Raw genomic sequence first — 26770 nt, 5'->3', positions numbered from 1 at the left:
GCTTTGCGAATGTCCACAGTCTGTGTGCACTTACATGCTAATTACAGAGCAATTCTGTTCACTTCATTCTTCAGGTTCATTTGCAGCCACCCATGATTATAGCTTTTGAGCTAAACGTGAAAAATGGTTCAAGTCCTTTGCCCAACAGACATATTGTTCATCAGGCTCATTAAGTTAATACCGTTGTGAGGTGTAAAATCCTTTTTAAAAAGGTTTTAAAAAGCCAACTGGAACTGTAATTAGAATGTTGGCTCTATTCCAAAATTAATTTCTGAGGCCTGTGACCTTGTTAATGTGCAACGTTTTCAAAAAGTTCAAGCCACGTCGCTGCATCGCCGCAAGCTTACAGCAACATCGTGGCATTGTTATAAGTGGGAAACACTGTGCTATCAGACATAATTTGTACAGATTACATATTAATACCTTGCAGTAGTAACCGTGGCATGCAGTACGTCTGCTTACCCTGAGCTGCTTTTTCCATTTACAGCTTCATGGGTTATTACAGTGAGACCGTTTTGTTCTAACCATTTCCTCTGTTTTGAGATCCTGTCCCGTTCTGGCCTCCCCGCCTCCCAATCGGTCCCGTTTCTAAACCAAAGTGAACTCTCTCTCCGCAGATCTGGAAGCGTTCAGCACCACTGGAATGAGATCTATTACTTTGTCAACCATCTGGCGCACAAATTCATAAGGTAAAGGTACACAATAACACAATAATACATGTTAATGGTTATTAAAGCAGAGAACTCACTAGGAAATGATAACAGAATCAACTGAAGCTAAATGTCGAGCACATTAGCGGGATGCTAAGGGTGTTGTGCTTCCTTTTCTTGGTAGCACAGATTTTCTCCTTGCCTCCTTGTTTCTTTGACTTTGGGATGATAATCTGTGGGGTTATTGGAATATGATAAAAAAAACACTTATCCCATGGTTTCATGTATTTTTCATGATGTGGAATAAAGTAGATCTCTGTGTTCACCCCCCCCCCCCCTTCCCACAGTCCACAGCTGCGGATGTCTTTCATCGTATTCTCCACCGAGGGCAGGACTCTAATGAGGCTGACAGAGGACAGGTGAGACCCCCCCATCCCGCGTCCCAGCAACCAGCGAAACCTTACCCTAATGTTACAGCAAGGACACGGCAGCGCGGCTGTAATGTCCCCCTGGGAGGCTGTAGCTCCAGCATCGCCAGGCTGGTGCAGTACAGATTCCTGCTGCTGTGCGTGTCACGTTCTTCCATGGTCACCCTCAGCCCTCAGCACAGAAACACTTGGAGCGGCCTTGCTGAGGCCCGAGCCCAGCATGAACACGCAGCAAATCCGGCCAAATAACGAATTAACCAAGCTGTAAGAGCCGTGAAACGGAAAGGAGAAATGAGTGAACCTGCTCTCTGGTTGTATTTGAGACGTTGCAACTTCTGAACGAGGACAGCAGGAAGAGGGCTGGTTTGGGACAGCCGGGCACTGCCTAAAAATCCCTGCTGTTGCATCAGGCTGAGGTTTATCGATCAAATCCCAGCCTCCTTCTCCTCCTTCTCCAAAATGCTGCATCGTCCGTCTTCCAGGAGCTAAACGGCCCCAGATGGACTCAGACGCAGCTCTCCAACAAAACAAAACTCTCCCATCATCCACTCGCCAGAGGCGTCACCAAGAGCAACACTGGGGCTGTGCATGTGCACTCATAATACCTCGGGGCGTCTCGCTGGGGGGCCTGGTGTGGCGTCAGGGTACCCCCAGGGGGACGGGCGTGGCACACGGCCATCAGGGCCTTGGAGCCTCCTGGGGCCTTGTGGGGCAGCCTCTCTCCCCCATGCAGGCTGTTCTCTCACCCGAGTCTCAGCCCCTCCAGAGGTGTGCGGCGTTGGCATCTTTAGCTGCCTGGGGGGGGTGGCAGTGCTTAACGTGAAAATTCCCTCATTTTTAGTTCAAAGCCACAGTGCACAATTTTTTAAAACAGGCAATTCTGGGGTAGAAGTGCAGAGGAAGATCACACAAACAAGGTCCTCAAAAGACTCCTGTCACCCAGAGGAGTAAAACAAGCTTATTGCACCTGCCTCAAAAAGGCCCCCTCCCAATAATCACCATTTGCTGTTGTGTGCGGTCGATGAGCTTGAATGTGGCAATAAGTTTTTGTGTTATAGAATGACAACTTCTTTATATTATGCTCTTATCTCCTATCTACCCATTTGCCTGTCTTTCTGTCTGTCTGTCTGTCTATGCAGAGAGCAAATTCGTGCGGGGCTGGAGGAGCTCCAGATGGTGCAGCCAGGAGGAGACACATTCATGCACAAGGGTTTCCAGAGGGTGAGACCTCTGCACTGGTGCCTGGCACTGGCCTGAGCTCTGTATTCAAAGGTGGAAACAGTCGCCATTCCTGATCAGGCTACAGTCAGCATGGAGCCGAAATGGCGTCAGCACCACAATGGCACCTGCATGAAAAGGTTGAGAACTTATCACAATGCTGGTAAACTCTGGAAAACCACTCTCAGTCTCTAAACCCTTCTCTCCCTTCTTTCAGGCCAGTGAACAGATATACTATGGAACTGCTGACGGTAAGGAGAAATATCAGAGCTTGCTTGCCCACCTTCCACGGAACTTTGGTGTTTGGTGCTGCTTGTCTGTTTTGCCCTTTGGGTCCTGCCTGATTTGCGTGTTCAAAGTCTGACCGGTGCTGTGGAATGTGTCTGCTCTGTTCCTGCACACAGGATATCGCACGGCGAGCGTGATTATCGCTCTGACAGACGGGGAACTCCACGAGGACCAGTTCGACCTGGCAGAGAGAGAGGTGCATTCACATTCACTTACAGTCATATCGCTCTTCTCTTCTAGATGAAAACCACATTGCCCTGTAGACCTTTAAAATATCTAAACCTGCCCAGCATTGTGAGGAATATACATTAAATGGAAGAATATATTTAACCACAAAACAATGCATAATGTGCATTTATAAGTACTATGCATTGTAGCGTCAGCTTTTGCAAATAAACCATGCATCTCCTGTTAGTCCTGTTAGTCTTTGTGTGAAAAGTCCCCCCCACCCCCCAAAAAAAACTGTCCAATATCCAGAGTCTTCAATAGAGACGGGGTGGGGAAGTGACGGGCAGATCACACCAGATGTCCAATCCACCCTGTGAAGTAGAGATATTGACCCCACATCTGGACACAGAAGCCATAACTCGCCTCTGTAAAAAGGCTCTTGAGTGAGCACATGTAGCCCTGTGACAGACGACCGGGCCTTGTAATCGGAGACAGACACAGCAGTAACCAGCGGAAGTGAGACTCGGAGGAAGTTTCATACGGACAGATTGATGGATAAGTCCAGAAACAACATCTGTCTGAACACGAGTCTGAAACTGACAGCCCTCTCCATGTGAGAAACGCATTCTGACCGAGGGAGGAGAGCACTCATCCAGATTCACAAACCTTCATCTCTACTGGTCTCAGAGCAGCGAATGGGCCTCAGCACAGGTGTGGAACAGCAGAGCGTAGCACAGCAACCCCAGCAGACAGAAACCCAGCTTTAAAAATGCCACTGACTTCAAACCTGTTGTCATGGTGAACAATACTGCCCATTTTAAGAAGGAGGTTTAATTGTTTTATTGCGTCTTTAATTGTGTCTGGCATGGTAGCGTTACAGGACTACAAAGGAAATGATTTTAATCACAACAAAGAGATCTGGTTACATCAGATGATGTTTTGATTTGATAAAGAGATCAGGCTTCAGCTTTGCTTTTGTTTTGAATGAAATGCGCAGAGGTGAAGGCAATCCCATCACATCAGTCACAATCAGGGAGGCAGACATATGCTGCTAATAGGAGATTCTTATTCAAATGGGCATACTTGTTAATCACGCATAAATAATTAACACATCCCGGACAGTTATGAAGTAAAAGCCTCCCATTTCTGTAGGTGGCGGCTGGCCGGTTTCCTCAGCTATGTCATCTCTCCGGCTCAGCCCGCGTTAGTGCTGCACCTGCAGCATCCGCGCGCGTCGTCAGGAAGCACAGCTTTAGCCCAGCAGAAACACAGGCTGACGCTGCAGAAATATGGCACTCATAAACAGCCGTGTCCTGCGTTTGCTTCCACTGACTCTGAGTTATTTCCTGTTTCTTTCATTCTGTCTGACCACCCCTCTGCGCTCTTCCCGCCGTTTTCTGTCTCTCTCATTCTGTCCTCTCCCGTGCTCTCCCTGTCTCGCTCTGCCTTTCTCTCTCTTGACTGATCTGGAATTTGCACTGACTGAGCTGTGATTTGTGAGAATTGCATGCTCGGTCCTGTGTAATTTACAGTGGCTTGCTACTGAGCCGAGATCTTGTTTATGTGACTTTTTGTGACAGTTTAAAACTCCCTCTCTCCCTCTCTTTCTCTCTCACTTTCTGTCTCCCTCTTTCTGTCTCCATCCCTTTCTGTCTCTCTCTCTCTCCTTGTCTCCCCACTCCCTCTTAACTCTCTTTCCATCCCTCCCTCTCTCCCCCTCTCTCTCCCTCTCCCTCTCTCCCCCTCTCTCCCCCTTTCTCTCTCTCCCCATCTCTCCCTCTGTCTCTCTGACTCCCTCTCTGTCTCTCCCTCTCTCTCTGTCTCTGCCTCCAGGCCAGCCGGTCGCGGAGTCTGGGAGCCACAGTATACTGCGTGGGAGTGAAGGACTTCAATGAAACCCAGGTGAGCTCCCTCACCTGTGCAGCGCCGCAGTGATTTCTCCCGCCCCTGGCCACGCCCACTCTGAGAGCCGGCAGGCGGGCAGGGCCCTCTCTGCCGGGCGGAACCGCATTTCGGAGCACAGCTGCCTGGCAGAAGCCCATCTGGGGCAGTTTCAGGCAGCTGAGGTCCAGATCGCTGCGCCGAGCTGAGACGCGCTCACAAATGAACTGATTTTCCCTCCCTTTTTCTGTACTCTCCTTCACTCACCCCAGCTGGCCACCATCGCAGACAGCAAAGATCACGTCTTCCCAGTGAACGACGGATTTGAGGCACTCCAAGGGGTCATCGATTCGGTGAGAGAGGCCACCAGTGGGAGGGAGCTGGATGCTTAAGCTCTCAAAGTGCTCCTACAGGCAGCGCTGGCAGAATCAGTGCCCTTCCCTTGTATAAATATGGATGCTGGAAATAAACAATGATGTATGGAACACTGGGATGGGACTGGTCCAAATCTCTCTGTTATCTGCTATAGATATAGAGGTTCTTGGGCCTTGTTTTAATAGCCCTGAGGTCCAGCTCTAGCCTGTTCACCTGGCAGTTCATTGCTTTAGTCTGAGTATGCCAAGTTAGTTTTTGTTAGGCCAGCTGCGAAGAAGCAAGATGTGCAATTATGGTCCTTAACCAGAAGGCCAGCCCAGTGTAGCCATTGCCCAGATTTACCCACAATGCATTGCTGTGCTGCTGAAGAGGCCGAGAGGCTTGGCATCAGGGTGGGAAGTGATATGGTAATGCCCAATAGCACTTTTTCAAAGGGAATTTAGGCTGGAGCCGTAAGAGGGAGGGAAACAGACCGGATCATCAGATCCTGGTGATCACAGCACAGCACAACACGCTGTCCCTAAAAGCAAATGCTCTCAAATTCCACTCCCCTGCTAACTGAAAGGCAGGCCGTGCTAGTTGCACTCCGAACAGGACGTGTCCTGAACCATAGGTGTGCAGGCCTACCGATGATGGCACTGGGGTTTGGAGGAGCATCGTCTGGATCCAGAGTCCCGGGCAGAAATAGGGTCAAGTGATGCTGATTCAGGTGCTCTCTCGTTCGCCCCTTTCTCTTTCTTCTCCCCCATTCCCCAGATCCTGAAGAGGTCCTGCATTGAGATCCTGGCAGCGGAACCTTCCAGTATTTGCGCCGGAGGTAAGTCTGGTCTTCGGACCCATGTCTACCTCTGCTACGGGATCCAGGTGTAACCAAGGACACCAGGTCTGAGGACCACATTCCAGGTCTTGTTGTTATTTAAATCTGTCTGCAGCCTGACTGTTGTCAAGATGACTCGTGATATTTATCGATGCAATTGCATTTACAGAGGGAAATAAGGTATATCGCTTTCGGATGTAGTGCCGTATAACTTTTCATGGAGAGATCCTGAAACTGGATGAACGAGGCAGGCAGAGACGCAGATGGAATTTGCCTTCCTCTCTGGCAGTGAGCCCAGGTTAACTGATGTCATATTATTGTTTTCATGTGGTGTTTGACTGCAGTGGTCTGGTCCAGAAAGACCCTGTCGCGAATGTTGACTTGGTAGCATTTCCAAAAACTGCACGACAACCTAAACCTAACACATGACGCAAGCAGCTTCATAAACTTCAAGGGGACAATTTAACAAAAATAAAACCGGGCTGCAGCAGAGCTTATATAACCATGAAGTTGGTACAAATCCCTTAATAGAGGAACCAGGAAGCGGTGCCAGGCCAGGACTCCGGCCCACATTTTACTCACTCACTCACCGCAAGCAATGAGTGATAAAGACAGCTGTTTCCAATCCACTCCACTTTCACACCACAAACTCTATCATTCACAACCTGAGAAAGCACTGTTCACTCAAGCACACGCATACGCATGCAAAATTACACCCCCCCCACCCCCCCCCCACCAAAATACACACACACACACACACGCACACACACACACACACACACACACACACAGTGGGCTGCTGCATGGTCAGACTGTTCCCCACAGTGCTGTGTAATGAAGTCCTCTCCTACTGCGCTCCAGCTCTGACACACAGCTGCAGGATCACTCTGACAGTGTCCTCTTTACGAGTATGGTCTCTACACAGTGTCCCCTATAACACTGTGCTCTCTGACTCTGTGTGGTATGACAGTGTGCAAGAATAAGACAATATGTCTGTCTTCAGTCTATGTCTGTTTCATTCTCTCGCCCCTCTCTCCCCCCTGTTCCGTGACCCTCTCTCCCTCCCTTCTTGTGTCAGAGTCCTTCCAGGTCGTGGTCAGAGGAAACGGCTTCCTTCATGCCCGAAATGTGGACCTGGTCCTGTGCAGCTTCCGTATTAATGATACCGTCACCTTGAGTAAGTACGCAAACTCTGTTTTGCAAACGTAACTCTGACCGACCATACTCCGACTGACCTTACTCTGCCTGACCATACTCTGACTGACTTTACTCCGACTGACCATACATCCAGTCTTGAGAATCCGAGTCTCATTAACACTGTAGCTGATCCAAAGCCCTCTCTAAAGACCCTTCCATGAATGAAAGGGAATTTTAAAACCAGGAGATAACAGTCACAGGGAATGTCGGACATCATGCATTGAGAACAGTACGTGGTAGAGCCCTGTAGCAAACTGAACTTCATGCAAATTCAACATGCCAGCAAAGCTCAGTCACCCCGTCTGACAACGCATCATACAGGAACCGATGGCAGTCTGCTGGGTAATGATAAGGACATTATGCTCCGCCCTGTGAATGGCTGTCGGTTTGAATCCCTTGGACAAAGCCAAAGCGTGAGACCTGAATAGAAAGTTCAAGAAGATGCTTGGGGATTTGTGTGATTCATGCTGAAAAACTGACTCGGTTCAGTTCCTGTAACCTGCAGTGGGCTTGCGGAGTGTCAGAGTGAGGGACCCCCTGTGCAGAGTGTCAGAGTGAGGGACCCCCTGTGCAGAGTGTCAGAGTGAGGGACCCCCTGTGCAGAGTGTCAGAGTGAGGGACCCCCTGTGCAGCGTGTCAGAGTGAGGGACCCCCTGTGCAGCGTGTCAGAGTGAGGGACCCCCTGTGCAGAGTGTCAGAGTGAGGGACCCCTTGTGCAGAGTGTCAGAGTGAGGGACCCCCCCGTGCGCCAATCTTTGTTGCAAAGAAATCAGTCAGTAAACTGGCTGTTGTGTTTGGCGACTGCGTCTCCACTACAGCGGCCACTCCCCTCTTGCAGTGAGGGCGAGAGGATCAACTGCCCTAGTTTAATCAGTCCGCTTTGTGCATCTCTTTTCTCAACTTTCCACCAGGCGTCTGTGGAGGCTGCCGGTTTGATGTGTTCTTGTGTTCACAGAGCCCGAGGGCTAACTGCCTCTAACTGTCAGCTGACTCTTTCTTTAATTGGCTCGGTGTGTGTATGTAATTAGCAGAAGCGTCGTCTGATTAATCTGAACAAGGCAGCGGTGTTTGCAGAAACAGACCAGCAGCAATTCAGCAACAGATCCAAGTCAGAGATCTTCCACAGAGAACTGTTCACAGCAAAAACCTTCAGCAGAGAGCCTGCACTTCCACGGCAGATTTCCTTTAAGAACTCTTCTTCTTTAGGAACTCTCTTCTTTAGGAACTCTCTTCTTCTTTAGGAACTCTCTTCTTTAAGAACTCTCTTCTTTAGGAACTCTCTTCTTTAGGAACTCTCTCATAAGACCAAGCTTTGCTGAGTGTAATACGAGCAGATCCACACCAGCATATTTGCTCCCTTTCTGGTGGCTTCTCGCTCCAGTGTAACAAGTGACCAGAGAGTAAAGCCGTCTTTTTGATGCCGGTAAAATCAATGCCTTGGGATGATGTGAATAGGGGCTCTCTTTCACTCACTCTCTTTCCCTCTCTACCTCTTTCTCTTTGCCTACCTCTCTCTCTGCCGTTCAGGAATTTTCCGATTGGTTAGTTCACAGCTTCAGCAGTGAGCTCACTCAATGGAATCCGTTCTGGTTTCCTTTTGTCTTTGAATGTGATCCTGCTGGTGAAGCAGAGTGTTGATCCTTCCCCTAATGATTTCAGTACCACCCCACCTACACCCCCCCCCGCTCCATCCAGCCTGGTATTCCACTTAAGGAACATCAAACGGCAAGCACTGATGTTGATCTTGTCTGAGATGGAGAATGTTCTGCAGGAGCCAGGGTAAACAGGTCAGCTCCGGGTTCGGGTTTCCCGCTAGCCCAGCCCAGCAGAGTCAGGCAGACAGAGCCAGGCAGCAGGGAGAGGGACCGTCGACAGCACCGGCTATAAGCTGTCCATCTGATGAGAATATCCCTCCTGTTTCACTGAAGAATCAAGGGGTGCTTTCTGAGCGATCACAGGAAAAAGGGCTGCACTTTGGCACATGGTGCAAAAGAAAAAAAAAAACACATCCACCCATTTATGCGGTTTGCCATCAAATCATTTCCGATGTTTCTCATCCCACTACAGCTTTCTGTGTGGAGTGAAGAAGAAGGCTTGGAAGAGGGGAGAGCATGTTCATAATTATTCAATATGTAAAGCTACAGTCTCATATCTGTGAAACCAGAACACTTATAAAAAATAAAATAACTGTTCTGGTGTCGCAGATATGAGAGTTCATAGACAGCCTCCGGTGAAAGCATATAATGTGTAGGGCACTGCATGCCGGTATTCAGGAAACTGACTGGCCTGTTTCCCTCTGCTGCCCCCTAGTGGAGAGGCCCTTGGTGGTGAAGGACACCTACCTGCTGTGCCCAGCTCCAGTGCTCCAGGAAGTGGGAACGTAGGTGCCTAAGCCCTACTCATCATGTGACCTCTCACCCCTCACAGCTCACAGACACAGTAAATCTCCTCTACCGCACCCAGCACCTCAGAGTACACTGTGTTCTGAATTACATTACATTTCATCATTTATATCACAGTCCAAAGTGCAGCTCATATTCAATAACCTAAATTATATTCCATAAACAGCATCATACACACTGTTCCCCACCCACACTGTCGCATGGATGCCAGACCGGTCTCCATACACCTCATGTCTTTCATCTGTACTCATTCCTACCATAAACTCTGCTTATAAAGTGAATAATCCAAATTCCCTTTCACTCTGTTTCTCCTTCTCCCCCTCTCCCTGCCTCCCCCTCTCTCCCTCTCTACCCCCTCCTTCTCTGTCCTTCTCTCTCTCCTTCCCTTTCTCTCTCCCTCCCTCTCTGTCTTCCTCTCTCTCCCTCTCTCCCTCTGTGTCCTTCTCTCCCTCTCTCCCTCCATTTCTATCTCTCTAACTCCCCCCTGTCTGTCTTCCTCTCCCTCCCTCCCTCTCCCTCTTCTCAGGGCTGCCACCCTCCACGTCAGTATGAACAATGGCCTGAGCTTCATATCCAGCTCTGTCACCATCTCTACCATTGGCTGTGTGAGCAAAACTCCATCTCCCACAATGCACCTCTGCCACACAGCACTTCCTGCCCTGCCCTCCATACCACCTCCTCACCTCATTGGTAGCCTTGTGGTTCCAGTGTCAGTCCTGACTCTATGGATTTTAAGGTTGAACCCCTGTCTGAGTCACACCGATAATGCATCCATTCCGCCTGGCATTTAGCATTTAAAAGAGACACACAGAGAGGATGAGGGAGGGTTATTAATATATGATATGTAATATATGTAAACTGCAACAGTCTGGTGCCCTTCATTTCATGCACTCAGAGCAACCGTAGCAGTGACACGCAGGGCTATTGTAACAGAAGACACAAAATATGTGTCAAACTTAAGTACAGACTAATAACTGTACCCACCTGCACCCCCCCCCCCCATTCCTCTCTCTCTCTCTCTCTCTCTCTCTCTCAGTCTGATGGGAAGATCCTGGCCATCGCTCTGCTGGTCCTCATGCTGCTACTGGCCCTGGCTCTGCTCTGGTGGTTTTGGCCTCTGTGCTGCACTGTGGTGAGTCTGTCATTGCAATTCTCCATCACAACCACCAGGGGGAGTATGCAGTTCTCCCCTGTCAGTCTCCATTATGACTACCAGGGGGAGCATATGGAGGGGCAGGGAAGCTGTCTCAGACTAGCCTGCCCAACAGGTAGATATGTTGCATGGAATACTTCTCAATCTGGAGAGAATTTCCCCTGTTTCAGACTCAAAGCTTTGATTTCTTCTTATGACATTACCTTTGTGAAGCACAATCCAATCAGAACTGATCAATCTCCTTGTGTTTGTGGCCTTGCCTTGCCTTGAGGCTGCATATTTTTTTTGGTCAAGACGTCACTTCCTGTGCCGCAAACACAGAAGTTCCTTCAAAATACTGCTTGACCAAAGGATCCGAAATCAAATGCATAACATGTGACTATCGACTGGTTTGTCTTTCCATCAGAGACTTGTAGTAAGAGTTCTCCAAAAACTAAACTCTCTCCCAACGGTTTAGCTGTGTGGGAGTTTGGTAAAGACAGCATTGCTATAATTTGACCCATGAACGCAAATCTGTCACACCAATATTCCAAAATAAATCATTCAATCAATCACACAGATTTCCGGATAGTGTTATACCATGCAGTGCAGGAAAAAAACTCCTCCATCTGAGAGATCAGGTTAACAAAAACAACAACCGCTTTAGGATTTGGCAGGAAAGGGCATTTGGAGTCCAGACACCAGCGTGGGTGCCATGAGAGTGAAAGACTGGTGCGTGCTGGTTCTAATCCGGGCTGTGCCCCCCAGAAAATTGTCAGGGTCCTTTACTGAAAGAGAAGAGCACATGCTAAATGCTGGATGTAAGTGGTGTGAATGATGTGAGTTGGATCCTGAAAGGAGAGAGAGAGGTAGTGGAAAGAGAGGATTGTTTGCCTGGCATAAGGCCTCAGCCAGGCCTGCTCCGAGGCCTTCCATGGACGTTTCCCATGTTTACCCAGCCGCGTATTTACTGAAGCAGCTTGGCTGAAGCACCTGGCTCCCCAGCGCGGCCAGTCCCCCTGCACCACCGCCCGTACGGAGCAGCGGCTCAGTCCCCGAGCGGAGGATGCAGGGAGGGAGAGAGGGAGGGATGAGCTGCCAGAAAGACGGATTGAGGGAGTGGGGGAGAGAGGGAGGGATGAGCTGCCAGAAAGACGGATTGAGGGAGTGGGGGAGAGAGGGGAACGATGGCAGAGAGGGACCAGAGAGAGGGATGAAGAGGGAGGAGAGGGAAGGCCAATGTCAGTCCTACCTCAGGAGGAAGCGATTGGACGGTTCAGAAGGAAGACATGGGAAGAGAGAAGAAAGAAAGAAGTCATTCCAGGTGTTAACAACGGCAAAGCTTCAGCAGCAGCAGAGCTTCAGCAAAAGCAGAGCTTCAGCGATGGCAAAGCTTCTTTTTTTTTCTTTGTTTTTCTTTTTACCATGAGCCACTGCAGTAAGAGAAACCCAACATTCGGAAATGGCGGCAGGCTCTTCTGTCTTCCTGGCAGCCTCCGCTCATGACCTATGGCTCACCTGTAACCGTAAGGAGGCCAGAACTGAAACACGAGCAGGCTCAGCTGATACGGTCTGTGATTGTACAGCATGACCCAAAGGATGGATCCAAAATGTGAAACTATCTAAAGCCATGCCACTACATTCCAGCCAAGTAAGATAGAATCGCTATTACAAACAGGATATTAACTAATGCAGTGAGCAATGATGGCCAAGAAGCGTACAGAACTTTACCCTGCATCACGGACCTGAACCAGCACTGTTCCTGCTACAGCCTCAGCTCCTGACCCATTTTGTCGAACCCGACACACTCTTTGACCCCAGTCCCCTGATCACACCCTTCGGTTCTCTGTGGTCTTGGGAAGATCAATCCTAAATTTCTTATGTCCCATGAAACCTCATTTTTATGTGCTTAGAAGCAGAAGCCAAAGGAACAATTTTGGTCATTCGAAAAGGAAAAGCCGCTCTTAATTTCTCGATCTCCTGGGTCATTTATTTCAAAATGAATTTCCATCCGACACCTCTGCCCGGGAATGTTTGGGAAAACGTTGTGTCGTTTCCCTGGGATACAGGCCTTCATCTCAGCCTCTGGACGAGCTTTTCGGAATGAGCATGCGGAGAAGCCGTGCAGTTGGAGGGTGAGGCCGGGTCTCTTGTCCAGGCCTTTCTGCCCATTCCAAAGCACGGCCACCACCCATTTGCAGTGGGTCACATGACCAATGGACCTCAGTCATGCCAGAGCCCAGGAAACAGAGAGGACAGGAAGGACTGTGCGTGATAAACTTAAGTATACCAGTGCCATCTGTATGCAGAAAACATCTTTTAGTTCCAGATGTATATGACTTAATTAGATCAACAGAACAACAAATCTATTTCCCAGAGTTCCATGCAGGGTAGACTTTCTCTCTCTCCCTCAGTTTCTCTGTTTCTCCCTCTGTCTCTCCCTCCCTCCCTCTCTTTCTCTCTCCCTCCCTCCCTCTCTTTCTCTCTCTCTCTCTCTCTCTCCCTTTTTCTCTCTCCCGCTCCCCTTCCCTCTTTCTCTCTTTTTCTCTCTCCCCCTCTCCTTCCCTCTCTCTCTCTCCCCCTCTCCCTCCCTCTCTCTCTCTCTCCCTCTGAGGATGACTCTGTATTTTTCCTTCCTCCTCACAGATCATTCACGATCCTCCACCTCCCCCACCAATGGAAGACAGCTCGGTGAGACATGCTTTGTTCCTGTTTATGTGGGTGATGCTTTAAAGATCCATCATGTTGCATTCTGCTGCACCTTCACCATCACCATCACCACCATCATCACCATCACCATCATCGTAATAATCATCATCACCACCATCATCATCATAATCGTCAACATCATCATCAGAATCATCATCACCATCACCATCATCATCATAATCTTCCTTATCATCACCACCGTCATCATCATAATCAACATCATCATCATCACCATCATAATCACCACCATCATCATCATAATCATCACCATCACCATCATCATTATTATCAGAATCACCATCTTTTTCATCATCACTATCACGATTGTCATGACCGTTCAGTAAGAGCAGACTGGCCAGTGAAGCACTCAGGGCCCAGGGCAGGTGTAAGAGTCCAGGCTAAACATGAAGGTGAAATGTGCTTCAGGACAGTGGGCTGGAGACTTACACACAGAGTCTGTCTTCAGTCCTCCTTTGCATATCACTGATGGTTTTTTTTTTAACATGCTGGTCCTCTAGGCAACAGAGAAGAGAAAAAAAGAAGTATACCAAAGTCCCCCTGCTTTCCCCTGCTCTGACCATGTGAATCCTTTCATGCAGTCCCTTTGTCACACACTGCGGATGCCCCGTCCACGACCTGCATCTAAACTGTCTCAAACCTCTTACCTCAGACACAAATACACTGGCAAACAAGTTCTGGATTTAGTGTAATGCAGCAAATTAATTTGTCTGACATTTGCTAACCACGGGGAATGTTATGTCTGCACATACATTAATATCTACGTGGATGAGGGATAAAATGCAGGGGATTAATTAAGTAAATACATCAGGTGAACTTCATAAACTGCGGACACCTTTAATGACCTTTTCTGCGCTGAACGGCGCTCAGTGCTGGTAGGAGATCCTGCCAGCACAGACTGCATCCATTCTGCTCACTCTTTAGCCTCTTCTCACTTTGCTGGCCCTAAAAACAGGAAATGCCAGAACTTAATGTGCCTTCCAAGGCCTCAGCTCCAGCCAATCAGCATCCTGCCCCCCCCCATTCTTCTCTTTTTGCAAAACTCACTTCGTGATTTTCTCACACCTACACCCACACCTGTCCTCTCTCTCTCTCCCCCTCTCACCCCCATCCCTCGTTCTGACTGTCCACACTTTCAGTTGACTGCGACCGCAGAGAAAGCTGGCTGCAATACTTTTCCTATGGCTTTGTGTTTCCATGCACTGAGGGCCCAACCTGAAGGCCGTCTCTGTTTATTTATATATCCCTTCCCTCCGTCTCTCTCCCTCTCTCTCTCCCCCTCCCTCTCCCTCCCTGTCATCCTTTGAGGACAAATAAAAATAGAGAAAACATCATTCCTCTAGACATCTGTTGTTAACTTGGTTTAGCCCACCTTATGCTGGAGTTAATTAAAAAGAAGTGTTGAGCATGTGACAGCATGAAACTTGTGTCCGTTGTGCTCACTGAAAGGCCTAACTAATTACATACGTCTGCTCGTCTGGATCATCTGCTGCTTCTGAATGGCATCAGCCCTACCGCACGCCCACTGGAGGTGTCTAACCTGCCAGACGCACTCATCTGATCAGAAAGGCGAGATCAGAACACAGCAGAACACAGGGACTTAAATTTGTTCTTGTTTTTACTGCAAACGTGACATTTTCTTGACCAATGAAATTATCAGCTGCTGTCGGAGCCAATTCTGTAACTTTCTGGGGCTGTCCGCAGGCTCTGTGGGACTCTGATCAGACTTCCCATGATTCACCTTTGCTCCCTCTGCAGCAGTGGGTGTGTGTGTGTATTTAAAGCAGCGATGTCAGAGGGGACGAGCGTTACCGCGCCGACACAGCCACCGCGCACCGTTTGACGAGAGAGCTCGCCTGTCACAGAGACAACCTCAGAAAGTTCTCGCACTTCTTTACTGTCAGCCAATCACACACTTTGAAGTGTGATTATCATGTGTACAAAAATACAGTAAGAGAACAAAATGGCAAATTACTCACTTGTACAAAGTGTTTAATGTCTACAAAACAACCCTGTAAATCAGAGCGTTCACTGGAGACTGAGGCCTAATGAGCCCCAAGAACAGCTAGCACTACCAGCATCACCATCGGTGACTCGCTGATCCGGCTCCACTGCAGACGGAGAAAAAAGACATGGCCGCTCTTTATTTTCTGCTCTGTCCCTCACATTCAGAATTCAAACGGAGCTTTACTGGCAACATAATAAACCAATTTCCCAATAAACAAACCAGCAAAGGAAAAAAATCTGGCAATAAACAAACAGCCAACGCATTTAGGGTTTAGGACAGGCGTTTTTCAGATGCTAAGAAGGGATAACGGTGTGAAATGTGGGACCTTTTATACAATTATTTTGACTTTCCCTTTCCCTCCTCCTCTCTCTCTCTCCTTCCCTCTCCCTCTTCCCAGGATGAGGAAGAAGACGGGACCCCCAAAAAGAAATGGCCAACAGTGGACGCTTCATACTATGGGGGGCGAGGTGTGGGCGGGATCAAAAGGATGGAGGTGTGTTTGGAGGCGGGGTCGAGGGAGGGGCCTGTGGAGTTGAGAGGGGCAGACTGCAGTGTGTAACCGCTGGAGTGGGCGGGGGTGGGGGTGTGGTCTCTCTGCAGGTGCGCTGGGGTGACAAAGGTTCCACAGAGGAGGGAGCGAAACTGGAGAAGGCGAAGAACGCCCGGGTTAAGATGCCGGAGCAGGAATATGAGCTGCCGCCCGTCCGCACGCTCAACAATGGCGCAGCAATGCGCAAACCCCCCAGCGCCAGGAAGTGGTACTCCCCAATCAAGGTACAGGCCCCTCTGCAACGGGGAGGGGGGGGGGACTACTAACAGCTCTGTACCAGAAGTGGTACTCCCCAATCAAGGTACAGGCCCCTCTGCAACGGGGAGGGGGGGGGGACTACTAACAGCTCTGTACCAGAAGTGGTACTCCCCAATCAAGGTACAGGCCCCTCTGCAAGGGGGGGGACTACTAACAGCTCTGTACCAGAAGTGGTACTCCCCAATCAAGGTACAGGCCCCTCTGCAACGGGGAAGGGGGGGAGGGGGGAAACTACTAACAGCTCTGTACCAGAAGTGGTACTCCCCAATCAAGGTACAGGCCCCTCTGTAACGGGGGGGGGGGGGGGGGGGGGGGGGGAGGAACTACTAACAGCTCAGTACCAGAAGTGGTACTCCCCAATTAAGGTACAGGCCCACCACCATGGGGGAGCTAACAGCTCTGTACAGGAAAACATCAACAGTATGAACTGTTAAAATTATGTATGCAAAACTAGCATACAATGTACACGTTACAGGACTTTTCAATTTCATGTCCATCACACCAGTGGGCGGCAGTAACCTTTCGTAACCGAAAGGTTGCCGGTTCGATCCCCGGTGGGACACTGCTGCTGTACCCTTGGGCAAGGTACTTAACCCACAGTTGCCTCAGTAAATATCCAGCTGTATAAATGGATGACATTGTAAAGAACTCTAACCTATGTAAGTCGCTTTGGATAAAAGCGTCCGCTAAATGAATAAAATGTAAATGTATACCAGTGGGACAGAGAGGGACAGACTGGGGAGGTATTTCAGTGTCGCACAAGTGTGGCCTCATCACGTGACTGGCAAAGACAGCCAAATATGAGAATTTCTTTCACTGTAATACAATAGAATCACTCACCTCCACCACTACCCAACCCCATCACACCAAATTAAAGAACAGAGATCCAGAAGCTACATCTCTCACCTGGTTACTGACCGCATCAATCTGTCCAAATACAGAGATGGTTTTATTTCTCCCTCTCTCATCGACTTCACAAGGGACTCTGCAGAGACACACAGCACACACACACAGCACACACACACACACAGCGCACACACACACAGCGCACACACACACAGCGCACACACACAGCGCACACACACACACACATACACACACGCAGCACACAACACACACACACGCACACACACAGCACACAACACACTCACAAACACAAACACACACACACACACACAGCTCATCACATTCCTCTTTCCGGGTATGGTCTGTCTATCTGGACAGGGACACGTCAACAAGATCGAGTAAGCTTCACACCAGGATTCTGAAGCATGAAAAAAACAATGCACCGTTTTTTCTGCTTTTTTACCACTGTTCTGTCTGTCGCTCTGACACTTCTGGTCTGTCTGTATTCTAACTACAGCACATAGAAAAGAATACAGAAACCATATGTCTAACTCTTCTGTGCATTTCGAATTCACAGACAGAGACAGAGAGAGAAAGATTGTGTTTTTCTGGCGAAAAGCTCTTGATCTGAACTCGAGAACCCCAGAGCTGAGTTCAGCTCCTGCCTGGTTCCTATTAGGAGTTCTGCAGCTGAGAGTCATTGCGAAACAAACCCTCAGCTAGGTTCTGAACTCCATTAAGTCCAGGGGATCCCTTTCACTGCAGTGAATCCCTCTGTTGCTGCTAGGAGTAACTCTGCTGAATGTCTGTCACTGCCCACAGTAACTCTGCTGAATGTCTGTCACTGCAAAGAATAACTGTGCTGAATGTGACCGTCACTGCCCACAGTAACTGTGCTGAATGTGTCTGTCACTGCCCACAGTAACTGTGCTGAATGTGTCTGTCACTGCCCACAGTAACTGTGCTGAATGTGTCTGTCACTGCAAAGAATAACTGTGCTGAATGTGACTGTCACTGCCCACAGTAACTGTGCTGAATGTGTCTGTCACTGCCCACAGTAACTGTGCTGAATGTGTCTGTCACTGCAAAGAATAACTGTGCTGAATGTGACCGTCACTGCCCACAGTAACTGTGCTGAATGTGACTGTCACTGCCCACAGTAACTGTGCTGAATGTGTCTGTCACTGCCCACAGTAACTGTGCTGAATGTGTCTGTCACTGCCCACAGTAACTGTAGGAACTGTGCTGAGTGACAGTCACTCTGTTATGCAGTGACCCTCTGAGTCAGTGCTGAGAGTCTTTGCTTTGCATTTCTGTTACACTGTAAGTGTTTCTACAGAGGCTTCAGCTTTAGAATCAGGCCTCATCCCGCTGAAATAAGCCGCTCTGTCAGGTGGACTCCCCCTCCTCCCTGGGGTTCTGCCAGATGAAATGGCATGCATGCCCACTGCTTACCACAGAGGCCTGTGCAGCGTTTCATCCCGGTGTCACCCTGATACCAGCCAAAGCACCTTCAGCTGAGCCTTTAACAGTAAAATTTAATGCCAACGCTGTTTCATCTCTGTGCGGCTGCCAGATAGTGCTCCTGCACTGACACTGTGTGGCCTACCTGCCCTGGGCTACAGTGTCAGATTTATTCCTATTACCTGGAACCTACATATGCTTTTCCATTGGGTGAAAGTAATCTTCCTCTGCAAGACTTTAAAAAAAGAGAGACGTTTGCTTCCATAACACAGAGGTTTTGAGTCACTGCACATCTCTGGTACACAGGAACAGTATAGCTTCCATGTCATTGTCACACTGTTACAGTGCAGCTGTATGTTTCCGGTACACAGTTACAGTGTAGCTGTATGTTTCTGGTACACAGTTACAGTGTAGCTGTAAGTTGCTGGTACACAGTCACAGCTTATAGCTCAAAGAAGCAAAGGAGAATTTTATTCTACTATATTCTAATATCATTCATTTTTCATATCTTAATATTCAGGATTTTGTGCCATTTTCCAGAGAGGAAGACAGCTGCTGCTTTGCCCAGAGCTGTTAGGGCTGCGATGATTGCCCTCCCGTTCCAAAATGAAAAGTTAACCATTTAGAACGGCTTTGTTTTCTTCCTGCGCGGTCCAAGCCACAACACCAATTATCAATTACCCTGACAGCCTGATCCCCTGTGTAAGCTATCAGGGAAGGGAGTGTGCTGAGATCTGAAGGCAAGAGCTCAAATTCCACTGAGCCGGGGGAAGCGTGAAGGCTGAGCACAGCAAGAAGCAGTCAGTGTGTGTGTGTGTGTGTGTGAGTGTCTGTCTGTCTGTCTTTCTGTGTTCATGATTGTGAACGTGTGTGTGAGAGAGAGAGAGAGAGAGAGAGAGAGGAATGCATCTGCCATTGTGTATGTGCCATCTCTTTCTCTCTATCTGTCCATCTCTCTCACTGTCTCGCTCTTCCTCTCTTTCTCTCTCTCTGTCCATCTCTGGTGTAAAATGTACTATTGATGCCCATCACACAGACTGAGCCCTCATCAATGACAGCAGGAAGGCACAGAATGCTAACACAGACAGTGATCCCCAAAACACGACCATTTACATTACATTATTATTGCCATTTAGCAGACGCTCTTATCCAGAGCGACTTACATCAGCTATGGTTTTTTTTTTTTTTTTACAATGCTATCCATTTAAAGAGCTGGATATTTACTGAGGCAATTGCATATTCAACCCTGAGGTGCACAGAGACGAAACCCTCAAAGGCTGTCCATTTCGTGACTGAACAGTGCTGTTGCTGTTGCCACGTACCAGCAGCGCAGCGCAGAGATAAAACATTAATATTTCTATGTTTCGCATATTCAGCCAGAAAACCGCTCCGACCCTCGTCTCTGGTGTTAGCATTAACACAGCCGATGTGTAAAGGTTGCGGAAGCAGCAGGAATCAGGCCAGAGAACTGGCTAAAGGGACACAGAGCGGCGTATCCATGGAAAAAAGTCAAATTTAAGCCAAAGCTTCTCCGCAGTTGTAACCCATTTCCTGAGCCTAAAACAGATGCTAAATTCAGCTGCTTTGGAGATAATTCTGATAGTTCAGACCTACTCCCAACAACAGGAAAACAATCAGAAAGCATCACATTCTTTCCCTTCATGCAATCAAGATATTTAATTCTGTACTCCGCAGAACACAACGAGCCTTCTCCCATTTTTCCAGCCGTGAGGTCAGAGGCACCTGAAGAGTTTGATAAAGCTCCTCTAACTCACCCTCATTCCCTTCACCTCCTCCTGCATCCTGTTCCACCCTCAAAGAGCCAGTCTTTGCACACAAACTGCCAAACATACCAAAACTCTCCCAGCCCCCATCTCAACAGAGGTAACCACTTTCAGAAAATTACAAAACTACCACAATGTAAAGGGAGGGAATGGGAGAAGAGACAAAATAACAAAACAAAACAGACAGAAAAAACTCTCCATGCATTTTCCCTGAAAGAAAGAGAGAGAGAGACCCATCCAGTAACTTCAATAATGTATAAATTATTTTTCTTTTCTGTTCCAGTTTTTTTTTATCTGCTGGTTTTAGCAATCTGTTCTTTTTAGGAGTCTGATAGTAGTTCATGGTAGGTCGTGACAACAACACTAATTTGAATATAAAACTGAATTTAAGGGAGAGAGACGGAGAGAGAAATGTGAGGAAGAGTCTAATCTAATCTAATAAGAGCTCGTAATATCGGGTAATAGCAAGTCATTTTATGCACTTTGCATAATGTCATCAAAAAGCATAATTTCATGCTCTAAAAAGTCCAGCCATTAAGATATTTCTTTAAAGTAAAGGATGTTGGTGATGGGCTTGGTGTGTTTGCCGTCTCCCATCAATGGCTCTGGTAATAACCAGTAATTCACCACACTCCACTTAGTCACAACGCAGACAAATGCAATCCCAGCGCATCTCAGAGTTAACAGCTTCAGCCTTTGGAATTTCAAAGTGCTGCCTGAGAGACATGAAGCTTTGTGAAGCTGTGTGAAGCTGTGTGAAGCTGTACAAAGCTGTACAAAGCTGTGTAAGATGTTGTGGGGCTGTGTGAAGCTCTGTGTGGCCGTGTGAAGCTGTGTGAAGCTCTGTGAGGCTGTGTGTTTATTGACGTATCCCCTGGTAAAACACAGCACTTCACAGCCTGATAGCTCAGCACTGCCTTCTCAGCCTCGGCCTCACACCGCTGTAGCTACGTAGCACTGCAGACACTTAGCCATGTAATAACATGCTTCACATCTCACATGCCTCTCACAGTGATGTCAGGCATTTTAACAAGCTCACAGTGAAGCCTCACTGTACATGAAACAGAGTGATAACATCATCTGTTGGTTTGGGTTGGTCTGGGAAGTGTTTTTATGCCTTAAACTGCAGTGTTCTACCGTTCCTGCCATCTGTCAGCACATTGACCTTACATCACTCCCATGATCCTGTGCTGTACTTGCTGTCAGAGAGGATTCCCACGAGATATGCTTTCATGCCATTTATCTGACAGCATCACAACATTACGACATCTCCACAGGCGAGCAAGAAAGCTGGGCTGCCGTTTGCTGTGATGCATCAATGGAACACACACACACACACGCACACGCACACGCACACGCACACGCACACACACAGTGATATCAGTACAGCAGAATCACACACACACCTTGAGCATGTAGGTGAGAAGGCTGAGCTTACAGACAGTGTGTGATAAGGCTGGTCTCATGCTCCTCCCTCCATCTACCGTCTTGTTGGGAAGCTGATGGCAGTGTGTGTAATAATGAGTGTTCTGTCCTGGGTGTGCTGACCGCCTTTCTCCCGCTGCGCTCTCTGCAGGGGAAGCTGGACGCTCTGTGGGTGCTGCTGAGGAAAGGGTACGACCGCGTCTCCGTCATGAGGCCTCAGCCAGGGGACAAGGTGAGAAACGCAGAAATGCAACAACCAGAGCAGCTCCATCCCACCCGCACTGAGCCTCTGGTCAGATTCAAACATTCTTCCTTTTGAACCATCATCGAAGGGCGTGTTTAAAATTCACATGCAACTCTTTATCCACAAGAGCTGCTGTGATTCTAAACTCCTGGATCTGTGCAAACGGATCTGTACAAATCAAATGGAATTTTCCACCAATCCATGTATTCTATATTTAGTTTTCCCAACACACACACATGCACACACACGCACGCACACACAAACAGACATAGACACACACACGCACGCACACACACACGCACGCACACACAGACATAGACACACACACACACGCACGCGTGCACACACACACGCACGCACACACAAACAGACATAGACACACACACACACGCACGCACGCACACACACACGCATGCACGCACACACAAACAGACAGACACACACACGCACGCGTGTGCACACACACACACACACACACACACACACACACACACACACACACACACGCACACACACAGACATAGTCACACACCCACACATACACACACACACACAGACACACGCACACACACGCACGCACGCACACACACGCACGCACGCACACACAGACACACACACACACTCTTGTTCTCTCATCCTAGTTAAGTAAACAAATGGCGTAAATAATGCAATCGAAGGAAGTGAGCAGGACATGAAAGAGGCTCACGCGTGATGCCCTCAGTGGCCACTCGGGGGCGCTGTGTGAGCACTGGGACACCGCAGCAGCAGGGCACGGGGAGGGCGTGGCCGGCGCGAGGACAGGGTTCAGCTCCGGACACCGGCTCGGCTCTGGGTTCCAGGAGCCCTGCTGCTTTTGATTTGAATCGAACACACAATTCTTTCCGGAATGCATCACGCTTTCCCCTGTCCCGAGGAACAGCTGAGCGCTCGCTAACGCTGCCAGGAACGGCGTGAGAATCCAATAAAGCGAGGAGAGGAGGCTGTAACGTCCGCACTGACCTGCGCGGGCCGTGCGGCCGTCACCTGCAGCATCAGCGAAAACACGAAAACAAACAGATCTGAGTCACGTGATGAGACGCCACGTGTGCGTGCACGCGAGCAGTCAAGTACTTACGAGCGTGTGTGTAATCTCCTCCAGAAAACTGTTTACTGGTTGCGGAGAGAGAGAGAGTAGAGAGAGTAGAGTTTTTATTAGTATTTATTTGTTTATCTGACTCTGTTCCAGGATGACGTTCGCACAGCTCACATTTGACCCCTCACTCGTTTGTACAGCTTGCACGTACTGGAGCCTCTCTGGTTCAGTGCCTCACTGAAAGCTAAAAACGCTCCAGTATCAATCCTCCAATAAGCCTCTGCCTCATCCCCTGGATCCTCTGTAGCAGGAAGCTGCGTCGCGTTTGATCTCTCAGATATTTAATCCAGATCAGAGCTGTCAGGGCTGGGATGAGGAGAGGGACGAGTCAGCACTTTTGCGGAATGCGCTCGGTAGAGTCACACAAACAGACAGCTCTCCGCTCCACTCCTGGTTTGAATCTAGAGAATTCACTCCTGCTCGAGGCTGCCCCACGTGGTCAGGGTGCGGAACTGCACTACACTCGTTCACATGACATTCGGAGCTGCTGTTTCAGTCAGGGACGGCCCAGCCTGCGGAGCTCTGTCTCGTCTGATTTCTGTCCCGTGCTGAGAGCCGTAGATTGCTATTGTTGACTCCCTTCCAGCCCTGCAGGAGTTCAGCCATGAGGGGTAATGCTGGCTCGGCCCGGACCCTGCAGATTTGAAAGACCTCCATGGGGGAAAACTCATTCTCACTCTGCTCCAGCAGTGTTCTGTTATATCATTCGAAGCAGACACCCAGCGCGTCTGATAGTGCTCAGCGCCTTCCGAACTGCACCACAGCTGCGTACAGCTACGTCTTTACTGCCCCTCCCGAGGCAATGAACAGTACCTTACTTCAGAGTGCAACTGCGAGGTCTCACCTGAGACTACACCCCCGAAAAAGAGTCCTGAGAATCTGTAGCCACTGTAGCCATCTGTAGCCGCCTGTAGCCACCGCACTGCCACGGGTGCACGGCTTCAGGAGGGCTACAGTACATAAAAAACGTTTAGCATATATTTTGACAGTTATTATTTATGTACCTTATATCCTGTGTTTCTTACGGTCTTGTATACAGCCATAAAGTGTGTTTTCATAAGGAAACTTTACGATTCTCCTGAGGGTTTCACCGTGAAACCAGCTTCACATTGCTACAGCCCTGTATCCGCCCAGAGCACAGCGTATTACCATTACAGTCCCTGTAGCATCACCTCCCGACCCTGTGACCCAAACCCAAATTCTGGTGTAAATTCTGGCCCGCTGTACTCCAGCACTGCCCTGAGCACTTGGAAAACATTGTGAATGTATAATACTGCATACATACATATATATACATATATATTTATACACACACATACATTCTCTCTCTCTCTCTCACACACACACACACACACACACACACACACACACACACATACATACATAGCAATATAGACTGGAATGTATCCTCTTTTCTCCTGTGGGTTTGCTGAGGGGTGTATATCTGCTTCTCCTGCCCTTTAGTTACTGCTCCTGTGATTTTTTTTTTGCATGGATTATATTATAAATTAAAATATGAACAAACAGAGAGAGAGATAAAGGTGGGCTGTGCTGTCCTGCTCAGCGGGTCTGCCCCGCTGCAGGAATGAGAGACAGCGGCGTTTTAACGCCAGCTGGAGCACACCGGCTCGTCCATGCCAGACACCTTTTAACGGGGACACAGCGTTCCTTACACTGTCGCTGGATGAAAACAAATCAGTGCTCTGGCACAAGCCTCTGATTCACCTCTGAGCTTCACTTAGACGTTACATTTTCAGCTCCATGAATAGATTTATTAGCTCCTGTGAGAGCTATCAGAAGTTACGGCAGCGCGCTGGGAGCACACTGCCCCCTGTCTGACCACAGCCCAACTGCAACTACCAAATCTCGATCACATCATTCGGTCAAATCTGACTTCACATGGAGTATAAACAGCGTGCTTGCTATGCAGCGCTTTACAGAGGCCATGGCAGCGAAGACATGCTGAATCAGAACACATACCTTTACAGGGGTTTATTTTGATTGCCTTTTGCAAGTAATTGTTTTCCAGGTATTAGTTTTTAAATTTTTTCAATCACTTTCAAGGATTTTAGAATTATTATTCCCTCTGGAAATAGTGCACTGTAATGATTTCTATGGCAATCAATACAGGAAACTAAAACATTACATCACGTTCATACATTCATACGTTACACTGATTGGTCGATTGATTGATTGACTGATTGATATAAGCGTGAGGCTGGGATTGACTGAGAGGGGAAGGAAGAGAGAGGCCAGACAGAGGCGTTTCAGTGTGGCAGCTTTGAGAACGGGCTCAGCTCTGAGACGGCACCCGGCTGTACGTTACTGCCGTGTGAGGTTATGTCTGAAGAGGACTATACAGGCAGACAGAGAGGAGAGGCGCATATGCGGAGAGGACCACAGAGGACAAGGAGGCTCAGGCACCGACATCCCCCCCTCCCCATCCCCCCCACCCCCCTCGCTATGACGAGCACAAGCACATCTGCTCCTGAGAAAACACTCTGGTAATGTACACGTGCGTTCTCTGCTGATTAGCGGTAAACAGCTCCTGGAAGAGAGCTTCCCGCGGCTCCCCTGCTGTACCCTGTGACGATTCGGGGACCGTACCGCTGGGAGCTTTCCTTCAGCGCGGGTGGGCCTGGCCCTCACCCTTTCCAGGCAACACAGGACGCCGACTATAGTCTGTCCAGTCTGACATCCTTTACAACCTGTTCCAAGCCTGAATTATTCAACGGCACAACACAAACAGCACTGGTTTTGGCGCGGTCCAGCCCGCACACAGTCTGAGCCAGGGAAAGAGCATGCGGTGTCACCTCTGTTGGGTTTACACTCGTGTTATTTATCTTCTGAAAGGAGGGAAATATCACACTGCTGAAGCTTTTCTCTCTATGCAAACTAAAACCCCTCTCTGGCTCACATCTGAATTTCAAATGAAAATTGTAGAGGGAGGTAAGGATTTAGGTAAGTGTCTTGTCTGTCTTTCTCCATCAAATTGAACTCAATATTTAGCTGTGCTTTTCAGCTGGACAAACCAAAACAATGCTGTTATGCACAGCACAAAGCAAAGTGTTACTACAGCTACACAGCACCACAAAATACAAACAGGTATATGCAGAACTATCAGTAAACATAAAGATATTGTATATAATAAGCACTCTTTCGCTCTTTCTCTCTCACTTCTCCACAGGGTCGCTGCATTAACTTCACTCGATCAAAATCCTGCCCGCCTCCCCGCTACCCCTTCTACAACCACCACCCCCCCACCCCGATCTACAGCCTCCCCCACAGCTGCGGCCCCGACCCTCACCAAAGCCCGCCCGCCTCCCCTACATCCACCCTGCCCCCTCTGCCCAAAACGCGGCCCCCGTGCTCCATCACCCCGCCCCCTTACACGCCCCCACCAAACCGCTCGCTGCCGCCGACCAACCTGGATCTCCCCCCACCCCCAGCCCCGCCCTCGCCGCTGCCACCCACGCCCCTTTCCGCCACGGGATCCCTGCCCCCTCCCCCACATGCCCCGCCCCCCTGTAGAGCCCCACCCCCTGACCGCCCTCCACCACGCCCATCTCTGTAGGCTCTCGGGTCTTCCTGGAGGTGAGGGGGACACGGGTTCCATCCCGAGACGGTACAGCGGACAGAAGGCACACCCCCTCCCTCCCCCTCTTTTTCAAACAGTCCTCGACAACAAAACCACTACGCAATCTGCTGGCCACCTGTGTCTGCCATCTCACAGACACCATGTCCATGTCTGAGAAAAAGAGGGAGGAAAAAAATAA

At 49.0% G+C, this 26770-nt stretch overlaps 1 protein-coding gene across 1 annotated transcript in view; it reads left to right on the top strand.

The window, feature by feature from the left end:
* Positions 1 to 26568, top strand: part of LOC118778469 (anthrax toxin receptor 1-like) — a 33329-nt gene extending 6761 nt beyond the window's left edge. The window contains exons 2-18 of the mRNA XM_036530002.1: positions 618 to 689; positions 998 to 1069; positions 2218 to 2299; positions 2514 to 2547; positions 2701 to 2780; positions 4586 to 4654; positions 4906 to 4986; positions 5765 to 5825; positions 6904 to 7002; positions 9333 to 9402; positions 9951 to 10029; positions 10461 to 10556; positions 13203 to 13247; positions 15689 to 15784; positions 15892 to 16065; positions 21770 to 21850; positions 26182 to 26568. Coding sequence (XP_036385895.1) covers positions 618 to 689; positions 998 to 1069; positions 2218 to 2299; positions 2514 to 2547; positions 2701 to 2780; positions 4586 to 4654; positions 4906 to 4986; positions 5765 to 5825; positions 6904 to 7002; positions 9333 to 9402; positions 9951 to 10029; positions 10461 to 10556; positions 13203 to 13247; positions 15689 to 15784; positions 15892 to 16065; positions 21770 to 21850; positions 26182 to 26568 — 1678 coding nt within the window. The remainder of the gene's footprint in view (positions 1 to 617; positions 690 to 997; positions 1070 to 2217; positions 2300 to 2513; positions 2548 to 2700; positions 2781 to 4585; positions 4655 to 4905; positions 4987 to 5764; positions 5826 to 6903; positions 7003 to 9332; positions 9403 to 9950; positions 10030 to 10460; positions 10557 to 13202; positions 13248 to 15688; positions 15785 to 15891; positions 16066 to 21769; positions 21851 to 26181) is intronic.
* The last annotated feature ends 202 nt before the right edge of the window (positions 26569 to 26770 follow it).

Source organism: Megalops cyprinoides, chromosome 5 (assembly GCF_013368585.1).
Source record: "Megalops cyprinoides isolate fMegCyp1 chromosome 5, fMegCyp1.pri, whole genome shotgun sequence".
Taxonomy (NCBI): Eukaryota; Metazoa; Chordata; class Actinopteri; order Elopiformes; family Megalopidae; genus Megalops; species Megalops cyprinoides.
The sequence above is the reverse complement of the archived record's forward strand: the minus strand, read 5'-3'. Positions and strand labels throughout refer to the sequence as shown.